This window comes from Centruroides vittatus, unplaced genomic scaffold (genome assembly GCF_030686945.1).
Source record: "Centruroides vittatus isolate TY-2023 unplaced genomic scaffold, ASM3068694v2 contig_754, whole genome shotgun sequence".
NCBI classification, from domain to species: domain Eukaryota; kingdom Metazoa; phylum Arthropoda; class Arachnida; order Scorpiones; family Buthidae; genus Centruroides; species Centruroides vittatus.
In genome coordinates, this window is record NW_027122490.1 from 2,923,979 (window position 1) to 2,949,462 (window position 25,484).

General features: G+C 29.6%; 1 protein-coding gene across 1 annotated transcript in view; it reads right to left on the reverse strand.

Moving 5' to 3' along the window:
- The window catches only part of LOC136981433 (rho guanine nucleotide exchange factor 11-like), a 188,423-nt gene that overhangs the window by 115,072 nt on the left and 47,867 nt on the right, over window positions 1-25,484 (reverse strand). The window contains exons 5-10 of the mRNA XM_067277756.1: window positions 22,454-22,511; window positions 17,123-17,280; window positions 13,540-13,620; window positions 9,105-9,233; window positions 2,879-3,181; window positions 2,217-2,438 (exon numbers count right to left, since the gene is read on the reverse strand). Coding sequence (XP_067133857.1) covers window positions 2,217-2,438; window positions 2,879-3,181; window positions 9,105-9,233; window positions 13,540-13,620; window positions 17,123-17,280; window positions 22,454-22,511 — 951 coding nt within the window. The remainder of the gene's footprint in view (window positions 1-2,216; window positions 2,439-2,878; window positions 3,182-9,104; window positions 9,234-13,539; window positions 13,621-17,122; window positions 17,281-22,453; window positions 22,512-25,484) is intronic.

Here is a 25,484-nt window from a genome sequence, read left to right on the forward strand (position 1 = left end):
AAATCTAAATATTAAATCATTTATATTAATTAAGAAATACGTTTCTGAATTAATACAAATCAATTAGAACAATTGACAATATTTTCATATTAATTAAAACACATGATAATCTGTTATGTAAAATAATTTAAAATTTATAATATTCAATAATAAATCAATATTTATTTTTAAGATGGATTCAAATGGACTGATACTGGAACAGATGTTACAATAAAATCTGGCAATTCAGACATTAGTTTGCATCAGAAGATGGTTTAAATTAACATAGAAACTTATAAGATTATCATTAAAATTTACTACAGACTCAAAAGAATGGTATATAGGCATTTCAAAGCATTTAATATAATACTTTTATCTAGTGCTTTTATTGATAAATTATTATTAAATTTTTATACATTAAAAATAAATCCAATAGTAAAAAAGAAAATAATAATCATATTTTGAATTTTGGACTCATTTACAGAATTACTTGGAAGACTAAAGCCCTGGTCCCACCATGAGATTTCCAGCCATGCAGGCAATTGTGACTGCAACACGCGTGAGTCTTCTCGTGGTCACACACTTTCTTCGCTGGCGTTGCAACTCAGAAACATGTGACCCTATAATAAATCAATAAAATTACAGTAGCTTGTTTTTGACTACTTTCATGAGTTTACCGACATTTTACGTTCCACTTCAGATAATTTACAGAATTTTAGCCACTTTTCTTATTAAAATGGCAAGCAGTTCCTTTTCTGGAATGAATAAAAAAAATAAGGTGATAATTTTGTTAGAGCTGGCGAGAATATACAAAGAGAAAAATAAGAGAAAATGTTCATGCTAGGTTAAAACTTGGCAAAATAAAAATCAATGGGCTAAACAATCTTGCTTTCACCAGCTGATGAATGAATTAAGGCTTTCAGATGCCGAAGTTATAGGGGATATATCTGTATGGATACGAATACTTTCCAAAGTATTTTAAGAAGAATAACACCCATAATAGCTAAAGAAGATACACATCTTTGAGGTTCTATTTCACCCAGAGAACATCTTTCGTTGACACTTCGTTATTTAGCCACCAATATGAATAACATATATTTTGTATTTAATTTATATTTTATGCAATCTTTCAGATTAAAATGGTCATATATAATTTAGGCAAAACGTTTTGTAGTTTGGCATACCAATTTAGAGTGGCGCATAATTCAATATCAGTCATACCCCCAGAAGTTTTGGATGCTATTTATCAATCTTATAAAAGTGAATATTTGAGGGTAAGTGTTGTTTAGAGAAAAGCTTGGATGATTTAATTCATTTTTAATCAATATATTTTTTCTTTAATATAAGCATTTATTTTATTCAATTGTATATTACTAAAAGTAATCAAAGTTTTTAAAATAAATCTAACAATAATGTTTATAAATTCAGGTTTGATTTATATCAAATATAGCATTTAAATGTACTGAAACTGAGTTAATACAAATGCTATAATCAAGATATGTTGACAAATATACAACACAAAGTATGACGTGGCACAAAGACATTTTCTGATTGGATGTGTATCTGCAATCGTCGCAAGTAGAACAAACTTTTTGTTTCTAGTTGCAGTTGCAGTCGCGCCAGTTTTCGAAGGGGTTTACTAGTTAATGGGAACAGCCGTTGCGGTTGCAGTCACCTGAACGACTGGAAATCGCATGGTGTGACCAGGGCTTAAAGAAACAATCCTCCACCTCCAAATAATATACTCTCAATTTTGTTTTTATATAGTTGACAATGTTCAAAAATACAGTAACTTCAAACTTTAAATTTGTATTCTGATAAATGACTTTTGCTGAAAATTTAACCATCAAAAATTTAACTAAAATAAAATACTTGAAAAGTATTTTTGTTTTAGTTTTTTCATATAAAACAGAATTTTTACTTGCTTGTCTTAGTAACCTAGAATTTTTTAAATCTTTAATATAATTTATGTAATTCTAAAAGTCATGTATAAAAGCAAATTTCATTTAAAACATTTTCATTTTGTCACATATATAAATGTATTATAAATGATTAGTTAAAAGTATCAATTTAGCAACTGATCACAAAAATCACTACAATACTGGACACTTCTTTAATGAATTCAAATCACAGTGTCTTAAATTCATGGTACTAAGAATGCATAAAATTATTATGTATAGATAATTAATACTACATGAAAAATAATTTTACAAAAAGTATGTTTAAAACATAAATACTTTTGACAAACGTGCTGATTTCCATCTTCTTCCAACTTCAAACTCATTAAAAGATTCAGATGCAGTGCATTTTCGAGATGATAAATGTTGATTATTAATATTATAATTCTGAAATTCAGGTGATGATAATGGTGTTCTGTTAGATGGAATAAAGTCTTCTATATGATGAATTAATGTATCTGGATTGGAACTTTGCCGGGAATGATTTGAACCTTGTAATGGCTATAAAGTAATGTAATATAAATATAATTACTTTAAAAATATTTATTCAATTTTTAAACTTTTAAGTACAAAATAAAAAAATTAAAAATTAAAAGCTTGATTGATCAAGCAAAACATCAATAAAAGCTTTCAAGCTTTTATTGATGTTTTATTTATAAAGATAAGCATTTGTTAAATTTAAAATTCAACAAAGCTTTTACAAATAATGTGACTTTCATTTTATTATTTATAATACAAAATAATCTTCCCAAAAATCAACAGTCAGAATTGTGTTTACTGTAATATTTAATTTTTCCAAATAGTGACTTCACATCTTTATGAAAAAAAAATCTAATATTTCCAGACCTGATCTTCAATAATTTAAAAATTAAGCAAATTATGTTAAACAGTTAACATAAAGCTAATAGAGTTAGTCCATTAAATTCAAATAAATTATTCACCCAAGAAGAGCCTTTAGAAGATGCCTGTTTAGATATATTTTCCAAAGAACATGATAATGGCAATGATTTCTGGGCTTGATTTAAAACATGTCCATTTCCTTTTTTTGACTGAATTTCTGATGTTGAAATAGAATCATCTGGCATAGAAGATATGATATTCCATTCTGCTTTTGGTAGTGTTGGAGCTGAGATCTGATGAGAAAGTGATCTTGTATGCTGAGTAATTGGTGAATATCTTGAATTTTCTTTCTCAGAATGAGTGTAACGTCGGACGGGAGGAGAACGAGGTGAACATGATGAGGGCTGAAATGTTACAACATGATCAATTTTCATAAATATTTCAGCAAATAAATCATAATTTTAATCAAAGTAACCATGTTAAATTATTAATATATCAAAAGATAAAATTTAAATGTCAATTATTATTGATATGACTTATAAAAGGTAATTGAATGAAATCATTTTAGAAATAACTTGATTACATTATCTTCTATAGATTATTTTCAATAAAATTTTTGACTTAAGATTTCGATTTATATTTCAACAATCCCAAAAATTTCAAAATTATTATTTTATGTCTAATGAAATAACATTTATCTAAGTATAAAATTAAATATAACATATAATTTTTTTATTAAAACATAATACCTAGTTTGTAACAAATCGAAAATTTAATTAATATGAAATTATTACTTTTTATTATATATATTATTTTTAGATAAAGGACTTCAGTAGCCCCTCATTATATTGCACCTCGTTATATCATACTTTTTATTTTGTCCTTGAAATTTTAAAAGCACTTGAGTCAATAAATTTTAAAATACTGATTGGCCATTGAATTTTTACTTACAATAAAATACAGTATTTTTTCATACCACTGTCCTTGAAATTACCACTCAGGAAAAACAAGCAATAAATTTGACAAGGAGATGTAAACAAGCTGTTTTGCTTGTTTAGATCTGAAGTGGACAGATCAATTACCACTGACCAACTAATGTGGTCACGAAAACACTTGTTAAAACATTTTAAAATCTGTTGAGACAGAAGAATCGCATATGTGTTTTAAGATACTACAGTATAATATCACGGAATTAGTTAGAAAGGCTTTTCATCATAAATAAATTTAAAAATTCTGTGATCCTTGAATCAACATGTCTTCATAACATATGAATGTTTCCATCAAACTGAAATTAGAACCTATCAATAAAATAACAAAAGGAGCAAAGAAAGTTACAGTAGCAAAAGATTTAGACATTGGATCAGCTACTGTTTGTGGATGGCTTAAAAATGAAGCCAAACTTCAAAAATTTGTCGAAAATGTTGATGAATCTGAAGGATTGGAGAGGAGAAAGCTAGACTGGAAAAAAATGACGACTCAGATAAAGCATTGTTTTTATGGTTTGAAGAACAATGTGCAATGGGAACCCCATTATCAGGCCCAATTATTAAAGAGAAGGCAAAAATTTTAGTGGAAAAATTGAAACCAGACAAAGAAATGGAATTCAAAGCAAGTGATGGATGGTTTTGGCAGTAGCAAAAGAGGCATGGCATAGGACAAAATCAGATTCATGGAGAAAAACAATCTGCTGATCACAGTGCTGCTTCCATGTTGTCTCATGACTTGAAAACCAGATTGGCTGATTGAGGTTTTGAAGATGAGCAAATTTATAATGCTGATGAGCTGCTCTTTACTGAAAATTGCTTCCTAATGAAATGCAAGATTTTAAGAAGAATAAAACTAATACAGGATACACGAAGCAAAAAGAATGGTTTACAATGCTTTTTGCAACAAATAAAAGTGAAAGCCGTAAATTAAAATTGCCTTGTTGTGGGAAAGAGTCGTAATCCCAGTCTTAAAAAATGTAAACAGAAAAACTTACCAGTAATTTATGACAGCTCAAAAAAATGTGTGGAAGAACCAAGCCCTATTCAAAAAATGGTTTTTTTGATCATTTTATTCTGTCAGTACACCTTCATTTACAAAACAAAGGTTTAGAAGAAAAGGCCGTGCTTTTGATTGATAAATGTCAAGCTCATCCAAAAGAGAGGCACTTTTTGTCATCGGATAAGAAATCATCAGTCTATCTTCTGAAAAACACAACAAGCCTCATTCAACCAACAGATCAAGGAATAATTGAAACTTTTAAGAACTACTGACAAAATTTGCTCTGCAAATTGCAACTCTATGAAAATGAATTGAATAAAACCAATTTAAAAGATGTAATGTACAGTACCTTTCCCAAAAAGCATGGGCAGAAGTAAAATCCTCAACCATTTCTAAATGTTGGATGAAGCTTTTAAATGATGTTAAATGTGGTAGGCAGAAGAAGAAGATTCAATACAGCTTCTAGTAAAACCAGCAAAATCTCTAGGCATGAGTGTTACAGAAAATGAGCTTCAACAATGGTTCATGTTGATGACAACAAACCAAAATTTGAAACGCTCTCTGATTATCAGATTATTGCAGAGGTACAAGATAAAGAAAGCATAAATGATGAAAGCAGCAATGAAAAAGACACTGTCATCCACTGTCATTAGTATGAAATAAGCTATAGAAATGTTGAAGAAAGCCTACACTGCATATAAACATTGCACTTCAGATTATATAACTGAACTGCAATTAGAGCATTTTCATGCTTTAATTCTAAATGGAAGATAAGCATTGAAAAAAAACAACTTTGATTCCTTTTTTTTATCCAAAATCTGTCAACTTGTTAATGTGAGAAGCCGGGGAGTAGAGCATCAAACTCTAAACTCCTTTGATTGGTGAGATCCACTAACTTTGTCACTGGATGACATAATTTATTAATTGTCGTCAGGATTGTAAGATCCTTTCGACGTCAGGAACTGACACCAGTTAGGATAGTTTAATACATGTCCTAACTTGTGAATAATCTGATATATTCGGATTTAATTATGTTCAAATAGGAGGGCTCTATAGTTCAAGTGGCAGGATTAGTGAGGTCGTCGATAAGGTGTCAGTGACACAAGAGTAAGAGCAACCATTTTAAAATCCAACAAGTTTAATGAAGCTAAAAGTTCACAAACACAAAGTAGGCATGAGGAATACAGTTCTCCCAACTGAAGATCATTCATTCGCCTGAAGACGATGGAAATACATTTGTCGAAAGTGCTCAAAAAGAAAAAGAAAAATATTTGATAACGACGTACACAGTGAGTTATATTTCATATTAATAGTAAACTTGGCGTGAACAGCATACTAGACTTTATATAGTTCTCTCATCTAGTACAAGTCATTGGAGAGCAGTTTTTACTATCAAGCGAGCATTATGCCTATCAATAACTATTTCCGCCCGAGAGAGAGAGCATACATAAGATCGGGATTTATCATACTTCTCTGTAGCAAGGGATGTAACCTCATAGGCTAATTATCCAGAGAGGACCAGGGAGATGCTTGGGACGACACGTACTCCCTTCACAAAATTATAGATAAATCCATAGGAACTTGCTCACGTTGAAGGGTACAACACAAAGTGAAAAGTTAGCTCCTTGTAGAACGATCGCCCCATAGATTGGGTGCACTTGCATTATATCTGTAACCAGTGTGAGAATCTGATCAGGTGACCGTTTGTTTGGTAGTGATGACAGGTCAAAGGTGTCATAGCTGGACAATGAAAATTAAACAAAGTCGATTCAAAGATTTAGTATTTCCTTTGATTGTTTTTAGACTTCCTCCATGGACTAAGTTAACTGTCAACTTTCTCTTGATGTTGGAATAGAATGAGTTCTTTATTTACTTGTTAAATCATTCTAAAAATGGTTTATTTTTAGAATTATACTTCATGATGTATATATACAACCAACCCCATTGTTTTAAATTTATTTTTATATATTTTATACATTGGTTACACTTGATTCCCAACACGCACTGTTGCGCAACAATGTTTATAATATTGGTTTCCAACATAAACTGATGCTGTAATACAATCTATCGAAAGCAACAATAAAATAGGCGACCGGCTAATATATATCAGCCGTCGGTTGCAAAAATTATATATATATATATATGTGTATGTGTTGTGTGTGTGTGTGTGTGTGTGTTCTGTGTGTGTGTGTCGTGTGTGTGTCTGTGTGTGTGTTCTGTGTCTGTGTGTGTCTGTGTCTGTCTGTGTTAAATTTGTTCAAAGTCCATTAATTGGCAAGGATAATTCATCGATTCATCTTGCGTATTTCTCAGTTGTTGAGAGTAAAACTGTTCCAGAAAGCTGTTCTGATAATCAGGAGGAGGTTTTCTCAATTGGACCCATGTGGAGGGTTCTCCTCCTTGGTGGATAGCAGTTCGTTTGAATTGAGGTGAGTCTGTGAAGGTGGAGAAAGTGAGGTTGTACTTGCTTGAGAGGAAAGGCTGTCACTGTCACTGGGGTTGACATGTGACACTGGGTCAGAGGTCATCTCCCAGATAAAGGTAGATGGTCACATGGTGGACGTCCATTCCTGTAGAAGCGATCGTCCTAAAGAGTTCCAAAGGATTACCATTAATTTTGTTAATTTGTGCCTGTGGCCTATCGAACGTCTTCCCCCAGTCGTCCATGAAAGAGTTTTGTCAAAATTAGCCACCAACAACAAGGTATGATAATTGATCGGTTTATGTATGCTCTCTCTCTCTCGGTCGGAAATAGTTAATAGTAGGAATAATGCTCGCTTGATAGTAATAATGCTCTCTAGTGATTTGTACTGGCTTGAAGAAACTGTATTCCTCGTGTCTAGATTTGTATTTGTTATCTCTTAGCTTTATTAAATTTGTTGAATTATTATCAATGGTTGATCTTTCTCTGGTATTGCAGACGTCTTATTGATGACCTCACTAAACACAACGACTGCAAGGAAACTATTTCTTTATTTCTGAACAGAAGTTTTAAAATAATAATAAAAAAAAGAGACAAACCTTTATTTTGTTTTTAAGAGAATTTTTACTGTTTGTAATTTTATAAGTTTTAATATTCTATTATATGTTCAATATTTATTTTTTAAATTTTCAGTTAATGTTGTTATGATATTTATTGAAAAATATAAATTTCATAAATTTTTAATATGCAATTTATTATGAAATACAGTATAATAAAATCACAACTGATATTTTGTTTTAATATCTACAGTACTTGTCTTTAAATGTCATTAGTAAAGAAACAATAATGCTAAGTGGACAATTATAGTATCAATGTTTACATAAACATCAGTTAATAACATAAAACTGCTAATAAAATTCAGTAATGCAAAACTACGTTTATTTTATATCAGAAACACTCACTGATGAAAGAATAGAGAATAGAAATTCCATAGCATGTATAATACATTTAATATAAGCTCAGAATTTTTAGTACTCAATTAGATTTTGCCACCAGATATATTGTGCTTTCTCTCTGTCTCCTGACAAGCACAATATAATGAGGGGCTACTCTATAATATATCTACAAACATCAATATTTGCAATGACCAAATTATGCTTAAATAATCTTCAATGTACGATATAAAATCTCAGGTCATTCAGTCAAAAAAAATTTGTTAATCTTATTCAAAAGAAATCAAAAAATTAATGTAATAAATCAGAGCAAAAACTGAGCCAAAATTTCATAGTTCAGAACAATCTTTCACAAGAAAAATAAGTCAAAGATGAAAGTAGACCCAAATAACTTTTTTCATTAAATATTAGAATAAAAAAGTATTTATTTTATGAATACATAATCATTGAAATCAAAGCATAATATATGAAAAACTTGACACATAATAAAGAAAAATATTTACCATAACTTGATAAAACATTTTTACTAGCCTATTTTATATAAATGTTACAGTAATTTCAATTTATTACTATGTTAAATTATATTATTTAAATCTTTTCAACACATCTATTAAACTTTGATCTGTATAATACTCAATCAGATCTATAAATTATTTTTATTCAGTACCTTAAATAATAATAATAATTTCTAGATAGTTTGTTCTAGAATTCCATCTGTGTTAGATTTTACTAAAAATTGTATTCCAAATTAAGTTTTCACGTTTGTAAAAAGTTTAAAAACAGTAATAAACAAAAAATCAGTATCAAAGGCTTTTCATTTATTATAGTTTTGTATCCAAAAGTAAAGCAGAAAAGTTTCAAAAGTGTTTGATATTCTATTGAAACAAAATCAAAAATATACATCTATTTAAAAAATAATAGTAATAATATAAATCAAACAAAAATTAATAAATATCCATCACTTACAGAAATACTTTGATGAACTCTGGTTAAATTAAATAATTGATCCTCCAAAGTTTTCACTCTTTTGGCTGCACCATTCATTTCAGCTTGAAGTTTATCTGATGGAGTTTTAGCTAATTCACTTTTTAAATTCTGCAATAAATTAAAAATTAAACAAATTTTGAGATTTAAATAAAATTTTATAAAATATAAAAATATTATAAATTATTCTTAGATAATAAAGGATACATAATAATTTCCAAAAGTATGAAAAATGTGATACACATTCAAAAGGCTTGTCTACACATGTTAATTGCCAGATGAAAAAATATACACAATAAAACTTTCACATAATGAACATCTTATGAAACTTTCTATTCAACAAATATTTTGGTGGAATTCTTCAATTGAAGTAATTTATCATGTTATTTTGATTGTATTTTATAAAACAAAGTTCTATTTAACAAAATTAAAAAAAAATTGAGTTCAACAAAAATATGAACAATGTTTGAATCATAGTAAATAGTAAAACATTTCTTGGAAATTAACCTGTCCAGTCAAGAAGTCATGTAGATATGTCTAACACAGTAAAAAAAAGTTCGTGAAAAAACATTTACACTTAATCCTTAGAAGTTAATTAGTTCCTGTAGTGAGAAAGTTCTAGATAGACATTTCTGGCTGTTTTAAAATCTAGTTCTGTGCATTTTACAAAAAGAATGTTAGAAAAATAAGTCAACTGTCTCTGAAAAAGTTCATATAATAATAATAATAATAATCCTGACATCTGCTACGCTGTCAACAGAACACACAACTGGAAGATACCTGGTGTAGATAACATTCACAATTTCTGGTACAAAAAATTTACATCACTGCACCAGGAACTAGCTAAACACCTAACACACATCATCATCAATCCACAAGACATGCCAAAATTTCTTACTCGGGGCATCACCTACATGAAACCTAAAAACAACAATACCACAGACCCCACACAATACAGATCAATTACATGTCTTCCAACACTCTACAAATTATTGACATCTTGTATTGCAAACAAAATATACAAACACGTTTAAGAACACAACATTCTTACGGAACAACAAAAAGGTTGCCATAGAAATCACAGGGGATGCAAAGAACAGTTACTCATAGATTCAGTTATTCTACGGCAAGCACACAAACAACACAGAAACATACACATGGCATATATAGACTACAGAAAAGCATTCGACAGTGTTCCACACAGTTGGCTGCTACATATTCTACACATGTACAAAATACATCCATCACTCATTGCATTCTTTCAAAACACTATGCAGCACTGGAGAACATCACTACATCTCAGGGTTAGTAACACTTCTATACAAACAAACCAAATCTTTATTAGGCAAGGAATTTTTCAAGGCGATTCCTTGAGTCCTCTCTGGTTCTGCTTAGCCCTGAACCCATTATCCAACATGTTAAACAACACGCAATATGGTTACAATATCAGACATGAAAAAACAACACAGTTTACATTGTCACATCTCATGTACAGTACATGGATGACATAAAACTTTATGCATCCACACAAAAACAACTTCATCAACTCCTACAAATCACACATTCATACACCAAGGACATACAAATGGAATTTGGCCTAGATAAATGCAAAACACTTCACATAGATAAAGGAATCCTGAAGAAAGAAGATTTTGCACTTGGAAATGGAGACGTTATTGAATCCATGAAAAAGGGCGAGTTCTACAAGTATTTAAGATTCCAACAGGCCAAACTAACAGAACATGCACAAATAAAGCAAAGATTAATTAAAGAATACCAAAGTAGGTTAAACGATATTCTCAAAACACAGTTAAATGCAAAACACACAGTTAAAGCAATAAACACATATGTCGTCCCAGTACACACTTATTCTTTTGGAGTTATACATTGGACTCACACAGATCTTGAGCAACTCCATAGAAAAACAAGAACAACACTTACTAAGCATAAACATCATCATCCTAAATCCGCCACAGAAAGATTAACCCTTCCACGTAAAGATGGTGGATGTGGCCTGATTGACATAGTTAACCTTCACTACAAACAAATACAGTCACTGCGAGAGTTTTTCTACAGAAAACAAGAAACATTGCAGTTACATAAAGCAGTAACTCTAGCAGACTCAAATAACACACCATTAAACTTACACTCATGTCGTACGAACACGACACAACATATAAAAAGCATAGACACCATTAAGCAATCATGGGCTCAAAAGGCATTCCATGGCAGGTATCTCTATAACCTGGCCCAGGATTTTGTTGACAAAACTGCATCAAACAGCTGGTCAGCTCGGGGATGTCTCTTTGGAGAGACGGAAGGATTCATGATTGCCATACAGCAACATTTCTCAAAGTGGGCGATAATGTCCCTTTGTGGGCGGTGAGTAAATCTAGGGGGCACTGGAGGCAGGGTACTGAACGGTGACCAAAGGCAAAAATTGGAATCACTGACAGCCATTCCCTTTCCTCTGTTAAACTGATAAGAGGAAATATCGCGTTTAATGGTTTCCAGATGTTGAGAACAATGTACGGTAAGGGCACAAAGTGTGAGATTCATAGAAAAGTTTTCCTAAGAATATTTCCAATCCTTTCTCACACAAGAGAAAATGGGTTAGGGGCGTTGGGTATAACGTTATGGAACAAAGGAGGCAGTGGATCGAAAAAGTTTGGGAATCACTGCCATACAGGATCAGGCCATAAATACTAAAAACTACAGAAAACACATAGTCAAAGATACAACACTCACAAATGACACATGCAGAAAATGTCACATCATGCCAGAAACTATACAACACATCACTTCTGGTTGCAAGCTCTTGGGACAGACAGATTATTTACACAGACATAATCAAGTAGCAAATATAATACACCAAGAGCTTGCAAAGAAACACAAATTATTAGACATCCATGAACCATACTACAAGTACATTCCACAGACAGTATTGGAAAACACTGTCGCAATACACACAAGATGTACTACTACAGAGCCATAATTACAAAACAATTTACTACAACAGACCAGACATCCCACTCATTGACAAACACAATAAAATCACGTACATTATAGACATATCCATTCCAAACACTCACAATGTACAAAACAAATGCACTGCAAAAATCAGCAAGTACACAAAACTCGCCCAGCAAATAAGGCATCTGTGGAGGAGGAATAGGGTGCTTATTGTACCTGATGTTCTCTCCTCTATACGAGTCATATCACACATACTATACAAAAGCCTGGGAACATTACAATTGAATAGAAACACATACATCACACTACAGAAGGCATATTGAATACTTGTCATATTGTTAGGAAATTCCTGAATACAAGTTTTAATAGATATTAAACAAATATCAACTTTCATTTATTATATATATAAACATCACTAAACCCAATGTATTAATAATAAACCAAACAATCACCATAGTTAATCAGGCTATTTTCCACTACTATTAATAATTAGATATTAAGTAATTTGGGCAGTATTTCAGATGGAGAATAAGATATAGCTCGTTCAAAACAACAAGCCATATCTTATTCTTCATCTGAAGTAATTTGGGATTACAGGTAGATGTTAGGGGCCATCAAAATTAATATTAATTTCAATAAGAGAGATAATTTCAAGTAAATTAAGGTAAAGAATACATGCTTTAATAGGAGGAGAGTCCTCCACATGCAATTACACTAGCAACCCTTCTGGGCTTACTTTCATCAAGGTTTTGATACACAGCTATGGGCATTTTTGTCCATTCCTGCTTCAAGAATGTCGCCAGCTCAGCTATAAATTTTGGACATGATTCCCTGGTCCGTTAGCATCGCTCTAACTCGTCCCATAAATGTTCTATTAGGTTTAGGTCGGGACTCTTTAGGTTTAGGTCAGAACTCGTCCCATAAATGTTCTATCAGGTTTAGGTCGGGACTCAAGATATGGATGTCAACTGTCTTCCAGGGAAGACAGTTGACATCCATATCTTGATACCACTGCTTGACAGAGGCTGCAACATGACATGGAGCGAAGTCATCCTGGAAGTACCATTCGTCCATTCCATAAAATTGCCAGAGCATAGGAAGAACCTGATTGTCCAAAATGTTCATGTAGGCATAGGTGTTCAATTTACCAGAAACAATATGCAAAGGTCCCAGGCCATACCACAAAAAACACCCCCAAACAAAAACACCACCACCGCTGATGTCTGGTCCATTATTGTAAGGTAGTGTATATATATAAGCATAAATAAAAATATTCTATTGACAATAAATTGGCTTATAAGAAATAAATTTTCATAAAAAAATAATATTAATTTAAAATATCTCACTTATTTTAAACACTGTCATAATAATAAACTGATATACTCATTTGTCATTTTATATAAAAATAAAAAAAGTTTTCTTTTTAAATACTTTTGTAACTTACTTCAACAAAAATAAGTTCTTGTTCCAACATTTTCCTAATTGTTCCTATTCTTTCGTTTTCAACTTCTTGTTGTATTTCAGGCTAAACATTAAAATTATATAATTTATTATATTTTATATAAAATCTTTCAATATTTATATAATATTTTTAATTATTGGTTTTTCATTTCTAGATGAAGGCTTTTCATGCTAAATAGCATTGCCTTTTAATATTGAAAAGATAAAAACGAAATAAAATAAAAATAAACTGTTATATTATGTTACGTTAAAGTAAAACTTTCTCAATTTTTTAAATAATATTCTTGCATTTTTTCCTTTTCTATCAATTTAGTCATTTTTTATTTGATTTTATCTTACTTTTTAGTTTGTAAGAACTAAGAACATAATATCAGTAAAAAACTTAACAAATTCAATAGAGAAAGATTTAATGTAAATAATTGAAATAATGAAAAGATTTAATGTAAATAAGAAAATATACAGCATTAAAGCTAAAACTATTTATAGTAAACTTTCAAAGTCTTTATTACCAACAGTTTTTTTTTTCAAATGTTTTTATCTGTTTGTGCAGCCATCATCAAGATAAAATGAACAGAACACAAATCAAATGCCCAATTTAACAGTGAAATTAAACACAGAATAAAAACAATTTGTAACAAGCTTGTTACAAATTTTGTTCTGTTCATTTTATTTATCAGATATTTTATTTCAATAAATAGAATATATATATATATATATATATACAGCCGAGTCCGCATAAGTTGTCACCCGGATAACTCAACACCGTAGGTTAATTAGTCAGTTTTCTGTGGTCCTGACCAACTTACATAAGCATTAATGTTATTAATGTTTAAAAACTCTGTTTACTTGACATTGTTTAACTCGTCACCACTGGATAAATCAACATACTTTTTCTGTTTCACACTTTTTAGACGTCTGATAAGTCAACTCCTCTCCTGAAAAAATGAGTTCACACCATACAGTAACCTATGTGGCGTGAACTCATTTTTCAGGGGAGAGAGTCGACTTATCAGACATCTAAATGAGTGTGAAACAGAAAAGTATGTTGATTTATCCAGTGGTGATGAGTTAAACGATGTCGAGTAAACAGAGTTTTTTAACATTAATAACATTAATGCCTATGTAGTCGGCCGGGACCACAAAAAACTGACTATGTACTGATGAATGTCGAGTTATCCGGGTGATGACTGTATTCTATTTATTGTATTCTGATGGCTGCACAAACAACCAAATATGTTTAAAAAATTAAAGAAAAGCCAGTAAACTTATTTTTAAACAGTTTTTTATACAAATCTCATAAACCGGTATTCGAATTATAATAAACTATTTAAGTTTAAATGTAAAATAATATGAGATTTTTAAAAAATTTTAATTTGAAAAAAAAAAAATAAATTTAATAAGTCTAAATATGGATTACATGTTAAACCTAAAAGTTTAAAATAAGAATGCATAAAATGTTATAAGTGAAAAGAATTAAAATTGGAACATTCAATTAAAACATGTTTAATTGATAAAATACAACTATAATACTGACAAATAAGCATATCCTCATCCAACACAAGATGGCTGTGTGTGATACAACATAAACCTAACCCAACCTAACATTAATAATATAACCAAATATTCGGTCTTTTATCGATGGTCTTTCGTATGTGTCGACATTCTCTAATTTCGGTCTTTCACAGTGACATATATATTGTCTACTTAGACTTTGTTTATTAATAGGACTTATTACACTGGTGAAGTTTTGGATTAGCAAAGAGAGGAAATCTTAGTCAAAAGTCAAAACAAAATACAGGTGAAAATAAAGATATTTTGTTTTGACTTTTGACTAAGATTTCCTCTCTTTGCTAATCCGAAACTTCACCAGTGTAATAAGTCCTATTAATAAACAAAGTCCAAGTAGACAGTTTTTACATTTCTATGTAAATATTAAGGACAAAGAAATAAAAAAAAACTATGTTATTTAGTTAACTAGAATTCAAATTTGATTACATAAGCAGACTTTATGAGACTTTATTTTTATCAGTAATTTTTAGAGTGAACAAACACTACTCTAGTAATAAAGAAGAAAATATATACTGTATAACAGGATCAGAAAAGATTTATTTCCACATCTCTGTGGAAATAAATCCTTAACTGTTATCTTTACAAACAAATGTAGAAAAATGACCATCTCTAATATTACAATGAAAATGTGCCTAAAAAATTTAGGTACATTTAGGTACAGTTATTATTATGGCTTAAATTGCTTGAAATAAAGTGTTCATTACACAATTATGCATAATTCGTGGACAATTGCTATGAATCACCTTTAATTCTTTTTACATAAATACATTTATTTTGCATTTCCTTATTACTAATAAAAAGATAAAAACTCAGTTTTTTATTTTTTGTCATACTATAATTATGATAATTTGCTACACAATCTTTTGGCATGTTTTTGAGAAAATGTTCCCTCCACCAGTATATTTGTATTTGCAAGTTACTTTGTTTTCACCCTTATATCCAGGTACCTTGAAATCCTGAAGTCATCATTAACCTGTCCAGTGTTATTCCTGACATATCTTGGGGTCGCAACCTGCTGACCTTGACTGGTTGATCTGAGATATCTTGTTTCAGCATCAGAACATTTTTGAAACTAGATGTCACTAGTTGTTATAATTTTTATATTAAAACTAACTTCCAAAATATAATTGTTTTGTTTTTACATTTATTAATATATCTATTTTGTTTGTGCAAAATAAAAAAATAATTTCAGATGATACAATAGCAATGATTATTTTTTTCAAAAATGTGTAATTTTCATTATGCCATTCGTTATGCCAAATTACATTGACAAAAATTCAACATGGCGCAACACACAATGGAGAAAAATTTCAACACAGGATAGGTTAAACCTATCCATATAAAAGTAAAGCCCCTGTCTTCTTGGCAAAATTCTGAAAACAACTGCTAGACAAATATAATTAGTTGGCAGTGGACAAGTTCATGAAAGTTGGTATCCCACAATAACTAGTACAGCAACCCATGGTCTGATAGTAGTGGAGACAATTATATCATTCATGTCTAACTCATTTCACTATATGCTCAAATGATATGTAACCCAAAGGATAGAATGCAAGAAAATTTAGAGTGAAATATTAATAAAAATTCAGGTTCAAAAATAGTGACCAATACATAATGATTTGTTAGAAAACACAACGTTGTGACAAAAGGGAAAAACTTTCTCCTAACAGAGATTAGAGATTTGAATGCTTTGACAGACACACACTAAATGGGGATATCAGAAAGTACCTGTATACCACCACATTGCTTAATGATATGTAGGGTCTAATACTTTCAGTATAGCCTCTTGCTGATCCATTTATTATTAATAATATTAGATATTGTTCTAAATAAATGTACAAATACATTTTACAAGTCAAAAGAATTTTATGTTTAGTTTAAACCACACTGGATGAATTTGAACAAAATTGCAATTAAAAAAAAATTATGAAGTCAAATTTAATTTTAAAAAATTTAATATTTAAATTAATATTAAAAGAATTTAAATAAATACTTACATTAACAGGTTGAGGACCTGTAATTCTTTCAGAAGGAGATCTACTATGACCATGATAGTTATGTATGTTACTAGTGAGACTAAGTGGAGGAGGAGTTGGAGCTAATCTACTTCCAGGACTGGGTTTTCCCAGCAATATTAATGCCACATAAGGAACAGCTGAAAATCAATTATATTGGATATTAATAATGAAAATTTCAAAATTGTACAGGATGTTCCCTTCAAATTTCCATAGTTTTAAACTCTACAAAATCCATTGTCAGGTATGGGAATAAAATATGCAGCAAAAGATGGTAAATACTCTAAGGTTCATGTGCATATACTCAAAAGAACCACCACAGAGGTGTTCCAAAGGACTTCCACTATCACATCGTCTAAATCAGGGATGTCCAGCCCGTGGCCCACACTGTGGCCCACTTAATATTTTTATGCGGCCCACTGCACTCTAAATTTTTTAGGTGCATTTTCATTTATTTTGATAAAGTATGTTGTATAAATTATTCTCATTTCACTGGATACACTTTTATGGAATAATGATGTAATTGCTACTAGAAAATTGTTTTATCTAAAAAAACTGTTAGGCATGTGGGGTGGGGTATATGTATGTACCAGTATTTACTATAGAAAGGGGTAGTACATACTGTTGCAAACAATTGTTTTTGTGCATTTAAAAAACATCAAAACTGCTGAAAGAAATAAGTTGAGTGATTCCCATTTAACTAACATTCTTACAATTAAGACTAGTATTATAAAAGCAAGTGTTGACAATATTATAAAAGGAAGGCAATGTCAAAAATCTCATTGAATTTATTTTTATTTTGTGTGAGTATAATTTCTTTTCTTACTGTCAATAAATAACACAGTATTTTTGTAATTATATATATTTGTTATTAAAATTTGATAATCACATTTTGAACTTTTTAAAAAAATATATTTATATAAAGTATCTTTGTGCCTGGTGAATATACATAAATTTCTAATTTCACCCATTAGGAAAAAGGTTGGACAACCCTGGTCTAAATTGTTGTATTGTGTTGATGCAGCCCCATTTATCAGTCCAACTATCACCTGACATCACCTCTTTAAGCTTTTTTCTTTGTGAGTATGTCAAAGATTGTGTGTATGCTACAAAAATGCTATGCTTCAGAGCCCTAAATACAAAAACCATGGGTGTCATTAACAGTGTGACTCCTAACATCTGGCTTAGACTTGAACCAAAATCAAGTACAGAATGGATATCATATATGCTCCTGATGTCACATAGAAATATACTGATTTAATGTAGTATCTTTTTCAGATGCACTCTCTACCACCATTATTTTCAGTATTGTACTCATGTTTCTTTTCCCAAAAGTAATCCAAAAAACTAGGGAGGTTTTAGGGGAACATCCTATATTATTTCATAAAAAGGAAGTAAAAACACACTAAGTGCAGTGTTAACAGTATTTTATTTTTGCAAGCACTTCCAACAAATTTGTATTCATCTTCAGGCAAACAAAATTTTAAGATATAACACAATATTCTAACGTAAATGGAATAAATAACATTTAAATCAAAGTTAAAAGTCGTTGTGTAATTGAACTTTGATCATGCACATAAGATATTGAACCATCATGCAGCACATGCATAAAACAATATTGTTCCTATATTATTTTTGAAAATAAAAGAAATTAATTTATAGTGCAATAAAATCAATGAAACAAAATAAAAACAGTTATCATATCAAAGCAAATATTTTTTTTTATATTACTTTCACTTTAATTTTTAGAAAATTCAATCAATAAATCTAAAATATAAATTAATATATTAATAGTTTCTATTAATATACCATTTTCTATGTAAATACTAGTTTCTAATAGTTGCTATTCTTAACTGAGAGAATTGTGGAAAAATATTATATCCCACATTAATAAATTTTCGAGAAAAAAGATTTGTTTCATTTCACCAACACTTTAATATGCAATGTTTTATTAATGTGAATGTGAATGGACATGCAACTGAATCATGAAAGTTTCTTATAAAATAGATCAATGTTGTTCATTAACAATCCAAATTTATTAATAATGATTCATTTTTCACAGTTTTGCAGGATACATTGTTTTTCCACTAAGCCCCTCGATTATTATCATAGCATATAAATAATTATCCAAAAACTTAAATAAATAATATTCCAAAAACTTATCGTAATTATGATCAATTAACTTATTGACAACATTACCTTACAATAATCTTCATTAGATATCCTAGTCTATATATAATTTTTTAAATTCATATTAATGTAAACTTATATAAATAGTAAAACTTATGTCTCTAACCCTTTAACTTAAAGAAAATGAAGCACTGGGTAGGTCTCAATGAAACAGCATAGGAATTTAATGTCTCCAACTTGAATTTCCTTAACTAATTTTCTCCATGTTAAAGGTTTTCACGGTCCCCTGACACTGATTTATGTTATTTTTAACTTCCCTGATTCCAATTTTAATATTTATTCTATCCAAAGTAATCCTAACTATCAAATTTCCATGAAATTTTCAGACAGTTGTATCTATTGTCCAACACCATTTTCAGACAACATTCCAGTCCAAAGTGAGAGGACCTTTTGCTTTATCTCAACAAGATGTACTTTCAAAACTGTTTGAATCAATTAGTTATATTAAATATTTTGTTGAAAGTCATTACACAGGCTTTTAAAACAAAAAAACTATCAAAGGTTCTTTTTAGAATGCAAGAGAGGTAAAAATACAATGTATTCAGAATAGGTATTTTTCATTCTATTGTTCTCTAACTCAAATAATCTGTTACTCAAAGCTTTTTCCTACATCTTGGAGCTTCAAGTTAGAAAAGTTTTACTGTATTACTACATTGCTTATATATTTTTTCATTGTTATTTCTTCCTTTTTTATAAAAATTTGTTTACTTTAAAAAACTAAACAATGTTTTACATTTAAATTTGAAATTCAAAGCATTTGAAAATATGTATTTCAAACTTGTTCAAATTACTTGATAAAAATGTTTATATAATAGTAATAATACAGGTATAAAAGTTAAAAATATATTTAAAAGAAAAAGAAAATTATATCAAATCAAATGATACATGATGTCAGTCAGCGAAAGTATCATCTCTATAAATTATCTTGTTTCTTAATTTTTTAACTAAAGTTAAAAATATTTGAAAATGCAACAACTTCTTTGCCTCAAATAAACAGTAGTCTTTCCTAATAAAGTCAATGAGCTACACAAAAAATACTAAAAGGTATTTAAAAATGAAAGTAAAAATATTTACAAAATATAAACACTTCAGTAAAATTACACTTGGAGGGTGCACAGCAAGAAGTTCCAGAAATAAAAAAAGGGCATTACTTTGTATGTCCCTCTAAATCTGGTCGAATGAGTAAAATGATTTGTAGCAAATGTAAGAAAAACATAGACCAGGAGCACAAAGTTATGATATGTAAGAAATGTAACAACAAATAAATGTTACAAAACTTTACAAACTACTGTTTCTGTATGTTTTGAAATGGGAGTCTCAGAGACTCACCTTATGTAAGAGTGTAAAAAGTTTACATCATGCATCTTATGCTTAATAACCTCTACAATAACACTACATAATCCAAATAATAAAGACAGAATTTCATTTTTCACGGGTTATAAATTTATTCATATTATATAAGTCTAATTCATTTCAGTAGAACTCAAAAACATAGATATTAAAACTTTGATTAATTAGTTTTAAAATTTTCTGTAGTACTTTTATTTAATACAGAAAAAAATTTAAAAATAAATTTACTAAATTTTAGACAAAAAGTCTATCATAAATTAAATAATAGTTTAGTACTGTAAAATTACCACATTACATTTCATAATTATTAAACATAATTATGTTTAAAGTATGTAAAAAGCTACAATCCTTAATGTATTTAAACTCAAACAGCAATAAACTGACACTACTAGCATACTTAAACAATTCATTTTTTGATTTCCAAAAGATATAGAATAAATAAAAACATTAATACATTAATAATCATTTTTATTAGTATCAAAATCAAGATGGTTCACATTAAAGTTGCTTACATTTTCAGTGATCCTACAGTCACCTTTTAAGCTCTTATAAAATGTCAAGCAGTCTAAAAGATAATTAATTTCTTGCAAATTGTCAAGTTTTGCCTTAGCTGTAGGCTTGCCATTTAGCCATAGTGATGTTAGATTATTAAAAATATCTACTACTTTTTTGGCAGACCTCCTGCATCAACTAACTTTTTTATATTAATTACTTGAATAGGATTTGAAAAATCATTTTGTTTCATCACAAGCAAGAACCAATCTTTCCAATTAGAATGGAAAGAAATGTACCATTCTTTCCATTCTACTTTAACTACTGCTCTCTAATATTTGTACAAGTTGTAAATCCAGCTTAAGGAGTTGTTGCCTATTTTTGATTTAGCAATTTTCATAAAAGTTTTCTTTCCAAAATAAACTTTCAACATAATAAAGAAACTAAATTTATGTACTGCAGGATTTCTATTTTCGGGAAAATTGTCTGGATGTTAACAAAAAATTTAGAAATAATACATTCATTTTTATGATAGAGAATAGGTTATTAAGTATAATGTAAATATATGCAAAATATACAATTGTAATTGGTCTGAAGTGAAGCCAATTAATTTTTTCATTGGTAATAGTTGTTTTTCTATTAACTATATTCTTTTCAATATTTATTATTCCAAAGAAGTCTGAAGATGTCATTTCATTTACAATAGGTATTTTTTCTTTCTACACTTACTCATAATGTTAATGTATTCAGAAAGTATGTAAACTCATTGTTGGTATTTCAACAATGACTCAATATTGCTGAAATCTGAATGGTTTGGAAGGAAACTATGGCTCAAACAGAGAAATTTAAGTGTAATGTCTACCATAAAGCTAACACCCACTTGATAGCTAAAGTGAATTGCATATAAATAACATATAAATCAACAAAGTGGATCAATATGTGAAATATTTATAATAAAATTATGGGTTAGTCACTGAGCTTATTAAATACATTACTAATAGCTGTGCAGTTTGGTATTTCTGTAAAATAAAGATTTACAATACACAACTTCAACCCATTTTTGTACATTTGAAGGTTAGTAGCTTTTTGCATAACTAGGCTCAATTGATTTCAATGCTAAAAAAGTATTAAATAAAATATATTCCTGCAAAATATTATCTAACAGTAACAATTTAATTGTGTAAGGTCATTAAAAAACATTAAATTTTTCGAATGCTAAATTATTTTCCTTAATTTAATCTTTTTCGATTTCATTCAACAATGATAAAAAAGTATACTCACATTTGATAAGTTTAACTACTTCTTGATGATTGGACTGCGTAACCAATGTTCCATTAACCTGTATTAAAAAAAAGTTTATTTTTAATAAATTTTTTACAGCCATTCACAATTATTATGTTAAAATATTATTTTGTTCATATATACAGAGCTGATATTAATACATAATGGATATCTTTTGATATAGGTGACGACTAATCTAACATCTAATATGACAGATACAGCAGATCATCATGTAAGTTAAGAACATGTATTGGGGGATGGTGTTAGAGCATTTGTTATTCTGTATTGTCAGGGCCATACCATGCTATGGTACTGAGAGGCAGCCACATCAGACAGCACCGTAAGGGGAAGACATAAGCAGCATTTAAGGGGCTTGCATCATACTGAGAAAATCTACCACATGGCCCTGTACTGTGTTGATCATATTGAAAGAATGAAAAGGAAGAGAATTTGGAATGAAATAACATTGAAAATTCTGACTTGAAAATATTGTACCATGCAGTAAGAAACAATTAATTTCTCATGCCAAATAATTCTTACTAGATAAAAGTTAAGACCACTCAGCATTAATGAACTTAATTAAAACATAAAACCCACAAAGTTTTTTGTTTTAATTATTAAAGTTTGTTAACATCAATAACAGTGGTCTTTTTTTTTTTTTTTTTTTTTGAGAATCCGTCGGATGATAAAAATTTTTTGATAAAAATAAAAGATACAGTTGTTCTAAAATTCTTAGGCGATCACCATTTTATTTTCTCATGTTCCAGAACAAACTATAGACAGCTAGACCTTCCTTTGTAGGCTACTTAGTCATCCAGTTAAAACATTCCTTAAAACATCCTTTGTCTCCAGAGGGACATTGAGGCATAATCTTCATTTGTCAGCACTAATTTTAAGTGGATATAAAGGAGCTGAAACCCTGAATGGAAAAGGATGAAAACTTTAAAGACGTCGTTCACCATTTCCAATTTTTAAGAAATTTTTAATTTTAATTGAATAATTTTTATGTTTTAAGGAATATTTTAACTGGATGACTAAGTAGCCTACAAAGGAAGGTATAGCCATCTATAGTTAGTTCTGGAACATGAGAAAATAAAATGGTGATCACCTAAGAATTTTAGAACGACTGTGTCTTTTATTTTTATCAAAAAACAGTGGTCTTAACTTTTATCTAGTAACTGTACCATGCAGGATGGCATTATTAAAGAAACTACAACTTTGAGACAATAGATGAAACAATTGCTTCCTCCTAATAAAAAACAAGATTCAAATTCATCCAGGGGTGCAGATTACATTCAATCATACAAAGTACTTGAAACAATGAGACAATGAAATTTAATGAAATCATCCCAGAGAAATTAATGGTAAAAAAATAATATAATGATAATAGCTACAAAAACATCACAATAAAATGGAGTAGAAAATAAAACACTAAACACCAAAATCCTGCAAAAACAAGTACTTTAATAAAGAAACAAATATTTTCTACCATTTATAGTTCTTACTATTCATTTCTTTATAAACTACTTGTTTTTTTACTGGATTTTAGTGCTTTATTTGTATATGTATATCCAATTTGTCAAGTTGTTCTTAGTAATGTAAAATCTAATAGTGTCCTGGCTCTCTAAAGATATTAATTGGGAAAATTTGCCAAATGTAGTAAAACCATATGTTTAAAAAGTGAAGTTGGAACATTGCCTACTTTGTTTCTGATCAATTCAATCACTTGTTACATTGCTGTCTATTTTATATGGTTATGTGCTTCACAGTAGAGATGAATCAGTCTCACTTATTACAGTTTGAATTTTTACAAAAGACTGAAACTGAAACAGCTTTAAAACGAACCACAAAAAGAAAATTCATTTTTACTTCAAAACTTTTTTCATCATGACTATTTAATGAATAAAATTTCATGTTGGTTCAAATTAAAACAAAATTTCCTTTTTCTCCCATACAGAAAATTCAAAAATTAGTAAATTGCATTTAAAAACTTTCTTTGTATTGCCTTGATTAAATAAGTAAATAGAAATTTTATCATTATTTTATAAACTAAATCTTCTACCATAAGCTGAAATTTTTATAAATTATATATAAAAAAAACACCTTTTCATAAGTTTTCAGCACTTATTTATAGTTCTGACAAACATTTTTGGTTTCTAACCTAAAGAAGGCCTGTAAATCAAGCTGAAAACATTCGTCAGAACTATACATAAGCACTTGGACATACATACTGGAAACATATGAAAAGGAGTGCTTTTTATATACAATTTTATAAACATTACTTTCCTTTATTTTTCATAGATTTATTGTAAAATAAAAAATATTAATATAAAAAGATATTCTAAAACATCATAAAAATGTGTCACATTAAAAAAAAAAAAATATATGAAACTGTCAGTCAAGAACTCTAAACAAGTTTATCTTTTTGCAAAACATTTTGTGCATTTCTTAAATAATTTTTCAGAAAAAGTTGCACAACCATTGTTGTTGTAAAAAAATTTTTCATTTTTGGATCTTCTTTAGTTTTCTGCTAGTTATAGCAGGTCCAGTGAGCACCACTTCTTTTTCCGTACTACTCTATCCTGCACTCTTGTGTTTAGCTCCTTACAGCTATCCTCTTTTAAGTCATCCACAATTTTAATTCTCCTTCTCCCTCATTTCTTTCTGCCTGCAACAATTCCTTCCATAATGCGATTCCATAATACTTCCTCTTGAATCATGTGTCCCATTCAATTAGCTTTTTACCTCTTTATTGTCTCTAATATACTCCTTTTTCACCCACTCTTCTTAGGACTTCCTCATTTCTTACCTTATTGATCCATCTGACGTTCTCTATTCTTCTCCACAGCCATATCTCTAGGGCCTCTATTCTCCTAATATCATATTGTCTCAACGTCCAAGTTTCAGCACCGTAAAGAAAAATACCTTAGATGTAGCATTTGACCAGTCTTTTTCTCAATTCTAAGTTCAGAGGCCCACAAAAAACTGTTTTCATTTTGCTAAATGCCTCCTTTGCCATACCAATTCTCCT